This window comes from Gadus macrocephalus, chromosome 16 (genome assembly GCF_031168955.1).
Source record: "Gadus macrocephalus chromosome 16, ASM3116895v1".
Taxonomy (NCBI): Eukaryota; Metazoa; Chordata; class Actinopteri; order Gadiformes; family Gadidae; genus Gadus; species Gadus macrocephalus.
This window is the reverse complement of record NC_082397.1, coordinates 14,242,699-14,253,449: the sequence shown is the minus strand read 5'-3', so window position 1 is coordinate 14,253,449 and position 10,751 is coordinate 14,242,699. Positions and strand designations below refer to the sequence as shown.

At 42.1% G+C, this 10,751-nt stretch overlaps 1 protein-coding gene across 1 annotated transcript; it reads right to left on the bottom strand.

Moving 5' to 3' along the window:
• Positions 1-77: 77 nt before the first annotated feature.
• On the bottom strand, positions 78-9,862 carry ccdc92ba (coiled-coil domain containing 92Ba). Its single transcript, XM_060076420.1, has 5 exons — positions 9,323-9,862; positions 8,661-8,820; positions 6,413-6,460; positions 1,612-3,854; positions 78-1,558 (listed from the first exon to the last, which is right to left on the bottom strand). The coding sequence occupies exons 2-4, from the start codon at positions 8,791-8,793 to the stop codon at positions 3,109-3,111; spliced, it is 927 nt and encodes a 308-aa protein (XP_059932403.1). The 5' UTR covers positions 8,794-8,820; positions 9,323-9,862; the 3' UTR covers positions 78-1,558; positions 1,612-3,108.
• Positions 9,863-10,751: the final 889 nt, after the last annotated feature.

Here is a 10,751-nt window from a genome sequence, read left to right as displayed (position 1 = left end):
TGGGTTTGATCATTCTACCCCGAATCATTTTAACTCATCTAACAACTGTTATTCTCAATCGAAATCTGACAACAGTCTCTACAATTCAGTTTTATTCAAATTATGTGTACAGTATAGTTCGCTATAGGAGGTTAACACAGTATAAGCGGTAATCAAGGTCAATAAAATACTCAACCAAAATAATTACAAAACATATAACAATCTAGAATTACATTGTGTGCAAACATATACCAAAAACCAGAAGGTGCGACATAGCACTATTGCTTGGACCAAAATAACACAGTAAATAAAACACTTTATAGTTCCGAAAAGGAAAGTGATTAACAATATGTAGTGGTCTCATCCAGGAAAGGATTATAGAGACAGGCTTCTACTGACAAACAATGTTATAAATTGATTCTACAACAAATGATAATGCTTAAATCACTTTTGGGATAAGCAGCTTAAGATGGAAGACAATCCTGCTGAACATCAATAGCTAATCCCCTCCCTGCACTGCTCTTCTGATGTCCGATATAGTAGCCTATTATGCTCTGACATTCAAATATGAAATCAAAAGTACGTTCTCTATTGCAAACAGGAAAAATAAGACATCTTTATTAAGGCATCAAATCATTCTGCCGTGATCACACTTCTTATTTCTGGTCAACCTCTTTGGCTCAACGTACAGGCCAAGAGTCTGAGTCAATAAGCACATAATGCAAGCCTGTTAAACGATCATGATGTTCTGATTGTTGTTCAAGATGAATGGTGCTGATATGAATGAGATATAATGCTATTACTGTTTTATAAAAAGGTGGGAGGATGCACATGGTCAACTGATGGCCTTTATTTGGCTCGTGGTGTACTACATTTTTTGTAGTTCAACAGTCGGTTCTAAACACCTCTTTTAGGAAAAGCTGAATGAACTATGGGAAACAATGAAAAGAGCTTTGTATTCTTGTTATTGTTCTCCAAATCTTGAGGAGAAATAGTGCACATTCATGCAAAATGGCTTTTCAGTCAAAGTGAATCTTCAAAACAACACATTCACTTGTGAACTAGATGCAGAAGACCAGATATTTTCAGTTCGGTGCCTTCAGCCTATCAATAAGTTTTGGCTTTTCTTAACGCAGCATACTAGACTTCACCTTTTCATATGACTCTGATAAATGGGCAGAAATGGTAACAGCGTATTCTAGTCAAGTTAATAATTCCAGGCAAATGAGGAAAGTACAGAAAAATAACAGTTAACTAATTTGAGAATATAAATATAATTCAAACACTTTTCACCTTAAAATGTCCATAAAACCTGGCTGCTTAATAATATTAACCTATTGGTAATATCTAAATACACAAAATAAGATGACATTTCTGAAGGACAAAAATATATCATGGATGAAGTCTCAGATACTTAAAAGAGCAATCTTATAAGCTTCCAACAGTTAAAATGTGCCTTAATAAGTTTGCTCAGGTCTTAGGTTACAGATGATATCTCTTGGTATATGTATTTAAATTTTGGCTCAATCATAATCAGGATTTTACTACATTTTAGTTGTCTTCTCACAAGTGTCACTAACTTCAGGTTGGACATTATAGAATGAAATAATTTTCATTGAGTCCTACAAAAACAGTTTCTGAGCCATGGTTCACTTTTTTGACCAAAGATATTGGAAAGGTCTCAAGCAAGACGACCTAGCACAGTATACTCCTTCTCAATAATCATAAATGATATAATGGTATAATTCTACATTGGTATGAAAACATAGACAGCAATTTGATCATGTTGTAGCCTCAAAAAGCCAGACCAGAGTCACATAGTCTGTGTGCCATAGGTAGGCTGGCTTCCCGAGGCCAATTCATGTTGTGCACCGATTAAATTAAACAAAAAATAATAAATACAATAGAAATTTCTTCTACCCTAATCATGGAAACATATTTGTTGATTCAATATTTCATTCAATCAAATTGGCAAAACTTTTCATGAATCGTATCTGACTGTTTACATTAGTCTGACTTTTTACTAGTCGGACTACTATGTGTAAGAACGACCATAACAGCATGTTCTAACTCAAATCACCCTTTTGAAATGAAGATCCTAAAAAGTACATTTGTCATGATCCATTATTCCTGAGATAAAAGATTGCAACAAATACAGTCCCTGGTAGATGTTGAGCATCATCTCTGGTCAAAGAAGTGATACCCAATGGATCCACTACAGTATCGCAGCCGCTACTCCAATATGAAGGTTACTTTTAGGGCACTGCCTCTAGAAGAAACAAGGTTTGTAGAGTTAATACCGCAGGTGTATCTAGCCTTCACTCAGGTTTATAATTGGACATGTGGGGAAAGACAGTAAAAAAACACCACAGTATATACCTACACTGTATATATCACCAGTGGAAGACTGATTAACATTTTGAATCATTGACTGTAAATCATAACTTAGTCTTGTATTTGTTCCACCTCAATTCACAGTCAGAGATGATATCCTACAAGGAAACCCTTCTTGTATTACCAACCATCCAGTCACCCAACTTGCACCACAATAAGCAAAAATAAAATTATTGAGAACATTATTTCAAAGACCAGATATCTAAATTTCAAAAAAGGTTTCACAGCAAAGACAGCCACGGAGGTGCAGACACTTAATCTTCTCAGCTGTGACCAGAAGCCGGTGGCTACACCAAAGTTGGTTTTGTCTGGAAGATTGATTTACGATGTGCTGCCTCTTGAAACGACACAGCTGAATGTGAGCCACAGAAGAAGGTGCTTCATTTACCCAAATGGCCTTTTAAGATCATGTATAACACTACTAAAAAAGTGCTGACCAAAAATAAGGCCCAGTGGCATACAAAGTTATACCTGGTGTTTAACACATACTCCTATCGACTTCCTTACTAATTCATTAACTTCAACCAAATCTAGTTTAGTATGAGCAAATATCAATAACTTCTATTAGAAAAGTGGCCCATAATGGCGATGGAGGTTTAATATTTTCAATAACCCATGACACAGGTCTGTGAAGGAACTCGGTCAAGATGCAGAATAATAATCAATAGCGTTAACAGCCTGAAAAAAAGCTGATAATGTCAGAAATGGTTTGCGTTCAAATTTTCACAGCATTGGTTACATCAGCTGCTGTTCTGCCTTTGCCTGAGCAGCAGGGGGCGCTAGCGACGCAGACATTCTGAGCTCCTCATCGTGGGGCTCAACCAGCCCTTCTCCTCCGCCCTCCTCCACCTCCGCCCTCCCCGGTCTCTGAGCCGGGGAGCGCCTGGGGCGAACCCTATGCCGACGGGGGTGAAGGAACAGGGCCGGATCCGGCATGGCCGTGGGTTCTGCCGGGCCTGTGATCATCTCCCTGGGAACGCACTCTCTGGCCCGCTCCAACCTGACCTGCCCCGGGAACGGCCTGGCTACGCTCCTACGCTTGGGCTTCACCACCGGGGACGTGGCGCACGCCAGCGTGGGACACTGCGGCGAGCTGGGGCGAGAGTGTCCTCCGAAGCCGCCGCCGCCGCCGCTGTGGGCGCCCTGACCCCGGGCCAGGCTCTGCTGCCGCTGGCCGTGCACCTGCATGCGCTGGTGGTGCAGCTTCTGGCGTGCGGCGTGCAGCTGGAAGGAGAGGTACGCCGCCGCCTCGGTCTGCCTCTGCAGCTCCGTGTTCAGCGTGGTGGAGCGGTGGCTGCGCCTCTTCAGCTCCTCCAGGAAGTGTCTCTCCTTCTCTTTGAGGTTGGCTCGCAGGGCGCCCACCACCGCCCCCTTGAGGCCCACCTCCTGCCGCAGATCTCCCAGGGTGCACTGCTTCTCAGCCACGCCCACCTCCGCCGCCCGACATCGGGCTTCGAGGAGCTCCACTTCTTCCTGCAATTCTGCCAAATACACACACACACACACACACATAAACACACACAGACGCACACGCATCAAAGCAGTCCTTCAAAGAGCATATCTATCGTCCATGTCTAATATCTAAGGCCCAAATACCTAAGATGGGCGTAGCCCAGATGGCCCAGATGATATTAAAATAAGATCTTGAATAGAAGCCACGCTGTATATTCAGTCGAGTCCAAGCTCAACCATTTTGTAAATCAGCAATTTTACTATGAAAGCCTATTGCGCATAATTCAGGAGCAAACAAGAAAATGATATATGGCCTTTAGTGTGTTTAAACAGAGGCAGGAGGCCAGGCACTTCCAGTTGGAGGAGTCTCCTTTCTCTCTTCATGCAAGGCTCTATCGCTACATCTCTGTTTCCCAATGTGCTACCGTCTCAGATTGTGATGTGACAGACCATCAGATCAGAGTACTGGTGTGCACTGAGGTGAGTGCAACAGAAATGGTTTCATTATTTTTTATGATATTGTATGTATTCATTCACATGTATGGGCAGGCTTATTAAGCGCGTGGAAAGTAAAATCTGTGTGTGTACTTCATAGCAAAAAGGGAAATCATGCCGTAGGATATTATGGCCAAGCAACAGATTAATACGTTAATGAATCAATTAAGATCCAAAGGCCTTGAAGCGAACCAGGTACTTACATGGTTCATGAAAAGGGCACTGATCATCGAAGAAGGGTAAAACCGAAAACAATAAAGCTACAAACACAAAGTTATCCCCAGTATCAATAAGACCATGATTCATTGGATACAAATTGTTATGGGGAGGCACACACAAACCCTGTGTGATAATAACCCTGACTGGCAGAGAATCATAAAAAATGACTCAAAAGAGGGCAAACTATGACATGAAACAGCGTTGCAAATAAAAAACATTTTGATAACATAAACATCACCACACCCTGGCCAAAGACCTAGGTTTGTAGAGAAAACACAGCGAAACTGAAGTAAAACACACCAACCGATTTTTCCTGAGAAAATACACACTAGATATCACATTAGAAGTGCTGATGGCTCCTCTTCTCGTACATTAGCCATCTGTTCCAGAGCCATTACATAGTATCCGTATTTAGCTGTCACTGTTTTTCATTTATTGCCAAAGAACATAAAAAGTGCAGTACACTCCTCAGAGAAGGCATAGAGTTGTCAAGCTACAGCTCAGCCAAGGGTAAAGGCAGATTACATCCACAGAGAAGCATTTGGTGGATCAACCACCCCGAAATAGGTCATCGTGACTTGGAAAGAGATGCCTGGATGGACACAGACGAGTTCAGCTCTGGGGTGGCCGGGGACGGCGGCAGGGGGACTAGGCTAGTGAAATCTAGATCCACTTAGAACCTAAAACCCTCCTTCATAGATCAATAGTGGCAATAAAGAAGACGTACAGCAAAGCCCCGCCCACTTTCCAAATCAACAGGAACCAGGAGCTATCCTGACTCCGTCTCCATCTCTCTTTCTTTCTTTTTCAAATCCTCACTTTCGCCTCTGAAGTCCCTTTCCTTTAAAACATCCTCTCGCTCCACCGTTTCCGCTCTCTTCTAATCCCTGCTCTGTGTGTCTTTCAGGATGGCGCCTGCAGCCGCTGAGCAAATCGGCATCATCGGATCTTACGGCGCCATCCCAGCGTGAGCTGGGATGGCGCCGTGTGAGCTCATGGCTTAAACTAGACACATCTTATCTCAAATACGTAGCTAGAATGGCTCTTTCTGCATTTGTGTCAGTTTGTCTACCGCTCTCTCTCTCTCTCTCTCTCTCTCTCTCTCTCTCTCTCGTCCTCCCATGTCTGCAGCCCATTGCATCCCCCCCTCCCTTCTCCTTCCTATCCGACCGTTCATCCAGTGCTTTTACTCCACCTTCCTGTTGTTCTCTCTCTGACTGTCTCTGTCTACGCTGCTGTTGGAGCAGAGGGCCTGTAATCCAACACCCCCTCTGGGCCCACAAGGAGGAGGAGAGCAGGAAAAACAGAACAGAGTAAATCAATGTGCCAGGCTGGTGTGTGGGTTGTGTCTGTATGAGTGTGTGTGTGTGTGTGTGTGTGTGTGTGTGTGTGTGTGTGTGTGTGTGTGTGTGTGTGTGTGTGTGTGTGTGTGTGTGTGTGTGTGTAAACGATCACGAGCACTAATGGCTCCTATGAGCTGCAGCTGGGTTTATCTCCCACCTTGCTCTGGATCTGCTGTGTAACAAAACGGTACCCATCTGCTTTCCTTGAACGCTATCTATTAAATGTTATGTGAGCACACTTCCCTTGTCTAAATGAGGTGAAAGAAAGAGGGTGGAGTAGAAAGGGATGAGACAGAGTGTCATTCTGGGGGGAGGTGAGGGAGAGGAGGAGGAGGAGAGCTATGGATGCAGTGGTTGTGTATAAAAGACTGATGAATGTTGTGAGGCTATAAGTGCCGAAAGAGAGGTCATGTGGAGAGTGCTGCATAAACAATGCTGCTCAGACCTCATGCTCTGCAGGGAAGATGGCGGAGAGTAAAGCAAGAGGAAGACCGTTGAGAAGAACAGCAACGTTACAGTGCTTGACTTACCTATTTGGTTTTTACCTGGAGACTTCATACTCAGCTCACAGGCCAGCTCTGAGAAAAGAAGGACAGGAAAGAAGAGAAGTATGCTGAAAAGACTGCCGCAGAGGATGAAACACTTGATCCTATATGATCGGATTGCAACAACCTATATATATCATGTCTGGCTATGGCTCATTTTTGAAGGATTACGTATTCAATAGATTTTTTGGGCGCCAGTATGGGGATGTAATGATATACTCTCAGATGTACTGTATCTTGAGACTTCAGTCCTGAACAGATATGTAATCAATCACGATAACACAACACATTATATATTTTCACAGTGAACCAAGTCAACCAATTGCATCATGTGTAATTGAAAAAATGCAGTAAAACACAGTATACATGATGTTGGGTTTGCATAGGACACTTTTAACAGACAAATCGGAAAGTGCTCATGAAACATGCTAAGGCGGTTACTATGTTCTAATAATTTAGAAGGAATTAACTCATGCCTCAATATTTGCTGGGCCTTTAAAAAGGCATGAATATAGCCTGCTGGGTCTCTGTTCTCTTTGTTGTGACTAGTCTTCATCTGGAGGGGCTGCAGACAAGATACCTATATAGGCTCGTTCAAGATCTGCTCATAGCTCTGCTACAATAGCCTACTAGTTAATACATAAGTAATGATATATTAAAAGTTATGAATGATAGTATTCTCTTACAGTCGATTTCTGCATTATGTTATTCTGGAAAGGAAAGATGAAAATTATCGTAATTCCTTTCATCTTCATTCAAGATTTTTCAAAGCGATAAATAATATAGGAGTGTGCATATGAATGATTCATAATGAAGTTAAACTCAGAAAGGCGAAAAAGACATTTGAACATGAAAATAGGAGCAGCCCTAATCGCTAGCTACACTTTTATCCTCTGATTGACACTCTGCCACACCTCTTCCTTCTGCTAGCACAGCGAACCCCCAGCCACACAGATTACACCAGCAGAGAGACACAAAAGAGTGAGAATAAGTGAGAAAAAAAATTGGCACGTTAAATGTTAGTGCAATCCAGGAATCCATTCCAGGAAATTTCCGCTTGAACAGCAGTTCAGGGGAGTCAGTTTGTAGCAGAAATGTCTTTCCTCCAGTTCCACTCTCTACTGAGGCTTTTCCAGCTGACTACCGACAGCAATCTCACATTTCATTTGCACACTGTCAAACCAACATCAGCCCTACGCTGTCAATGCCTCGCCCGGTTACCTTCATAATCCTTTCAAATACATGATTCAAATGGGATCCTGATCGGTCAGTCTTAACAGCTCATGAAGTCCCCAAGGCAAAAGGCCAACAGCTAGGCAGTGATGGAGAGATGTGCCTGATCCGAAGTGTCAGTGACTACCAGTGATGCCTCCACCATGCTCCATTTCATCAGATATAATGTACAGCAAAAGGTACATTCCTTTTAAGGAAGCATGAGAGAATATTTCTTTATGCATACATTTGAGCTTCTGAGTGCGCATGCAGAAACCTCTCATACATCTTCAATTAAAACAAGCCATTGCACATGCACCCTGATACATGACTGCAAGCTACTTAATCCAGGAATCGGGTTAATTCTCGAAAGGCTCAAGGACATACAAAACATTCACTCATTCCTGCTCAGTGAGAAACCACCCATGCATTTAAATAGCAATCTCCTTAATGTTGAATAACAAGCTCTGATGTTATGGTGGGATTGTTCTAATCTGCATTAAATAGCTTTTTTCTTAGTCTCATTCAACACTCTATAGCTTCTTCATTAAGGCTGGAACTAAGAAAAACAATCAAACACATAAACACACAGTGCAGTTAACGGTCTAATCTAATTTATATGGATCACTATGGCTCAAACATAGAGGAGTTCTGCATGATGGATGGGTATGTTTATGTGACTATCCATAGCTGGTCTCTGGTGTATCTGTAATGCACAGCATCAGCAGAACCCCTCCGACTCACGGCTTGATTAAATGGAGAGCCAGTTCACAAGGCCACTTACAGAGAACAAGACCTAGGCATCCAGGAATCCAGGCATGACATCATAGCCTGTGAGGTGAGTCACAGTATTGTACACTATATGCATATTAGACCAAAATGGCTGTACATATAGTACCTCCTGATTATAAGTGCTCTCCAAACAACACACACACACACACACACACACACACACACACACACACACACACACACACACACACACACACACACACACACACACACACTAGTAGAGGCTCACCTGTGCATCGTTTCTGCAGGGCCAGGACCTCCAGGTGGAGACCCTGGAGCAGGGAGACATGTTCCTGCTGAAGGAAAACTGTGCTGCGCTCCACGCTGGCCAGCTGACCAGGCAGGCTGCACTCAGAGTCCATGGTCCAGTCCTCCCAGCACCACACACACTAGGTAGAGTGGTGAAACAACAGACATGGCTAGGATTAGGGGATAGGAGCGTTCTGCTAAGGTAACTCTCGCCTCGTTCGTTTGTTTTTCACTTTTAACACGTTTTCTTCTGTCACTAGGTAAAAGGGAGTGAGTCGGATAGACTGAAGGACAGACAGTCAGGTATATGCAGGTAGGCAGAAATGCAGGCAGACAGACAGGGAGACAGGCAGACAGCAAACAATCATCGAATGCTCATTATTCTACAAAATGGAAATATCTTGTTGTAATTATGTTTGATATTATTCAGTGCCTGTGCTATAGCTGAAATACAAGTATCCAAGTTTAGCATATAACATATTCACAATCAATTTTGATGTAGAGAAAATAAAGTTAGGTCAGCTATATCTAGGTCATGCAGTATAAACCAGGAATTAAATCCAAAACTGTTAACGATGGAGACCTTCCATCTACTGACAATGTCAGAAATGACACGTTTACAGTTATAACTGGCAAGCTTACCTCTTGATGTCAAAGCCCTTTACAATTTTAAGAAATTGGATTGATCTGAGTGATGAACAAGTCCTCCGACCGGAGCATCTTGTTTAACATTGATGGTCGAAATCATGCAGGCTATCGCTGCAGCATGTGGCGTAAAAAAAAAAAGGCTTTGAAGCTGCATGTGGCGACGTTTGATCCAACAAAAGAAACCGAAATTCGCAAATATGTTGAGATCACAAATAACCAACACGCACCGCAGTGCGGTCTATTGGCAGGTCGTTCTCATGGAGACATCCGTGTCGATCAAGAATAAACACATGCAAATGGAGAGGTCACCACGAACATCCACTAAAAAACGATGCGCAATCCGTTTTACCGCACACATCTCCCTGTGTAGCCTCAACATAAGACACACTGTCTGCTCCGGTACCGAGAACAGTGACAACACCGCACCGTGACCGGAAGGCTGGGGATAATCGTACGACGGAGTCAGCAGTGCTGCTGATTGGACGGTTCACTCCTAATATTCAGCATCCAGTTGGCTCCATTTGTCAGCACTGAGGAAAACACACTGTTAAGCTGGGGGCTGGGCTATACAGCCTAGCCATCCTTCAGACGGACTAAACCCGCATTTTAATTCGATGTAAATCTAACTTAGCTGATTTTAAACTGAATAAACTTGAACTGAAACCTGTCATGTAGGCTTATTGTAGCTGTAAATTGAAGTTGTTTGATTTCAGTAGCATGGATGGTGATGGCAGAGGTTACACTGGCACCTATGCTACGACCTGCTCAGCAATACGTTCACATATTTGAAAGGAAGAGGCTCAAAATAGGAATTATTGTTCTTTATTTTTGTAGATTTATATATATAATATATGTTATTGTTCACACTGGATAAATACACTGGAGTCAAAAACCTGCATAATTAACCATTAATAAACACGTGTACCATTATTCTAGGCTTATAGTTGGGTTAAAACACCTTTAACCTTCGCAATAACAATGCTTAATATTGCCCAAATCAATTCATAATCGTTCAGTCCAAACAGGCTTTTTATATATATATATATATATATATATATATATATATATATATATATATATATATATAAACCACCGTCAATTCCAACGATTTACACCTCAGCAAGAAAAAGAAAAGGTAAATCACAAATAATCATAAGATAATCAAACCACTTCACTCAAGTCCATCCCATTTTACATTAACCCTTCTTTACATGTCTAGTCCAATAAAATGTAGTCAATAACAAAAAGATTAAACAAACTGTTCATATTGTATAAGAAAAATAGGTCTTGGACAGAATCTCATCTTTACCATAATACAAATCTTTAGTCAAATGGTGAGAGAAGGACAATGATTTGGGATAGTAGCATGAAAAAAAAAAATCACAAAGGCACAAAGCAGAAGTGGACACCATCAAATGGCAAC

Bases quoted from the DNA above. Each gene is read 5' to 3' on its own strand.
- ccdc92ba (XM_060076420.1), bottom strand. From the start codon at position 8,793: ATGGACTCTGAGTGCAGCCTGCCTGGTCAGCTGGCCAGCGTGGAGCGC. The intron at 6,461-8,660 runs GTGAGCCTCTAC...TTCTTTTCTCAG, and splicing joins CCTGCAGAAACGATGCACAG to AGCTGGCCTGTGAGCTGAGT. The intron at 3,855-6,412 runs GTAAGTCAAGCA...TGTATTTGGCAG, and splicing joins TCCAGGTAAAAACCAAATAG to AATTGCAGGAAGAAGTGGAG.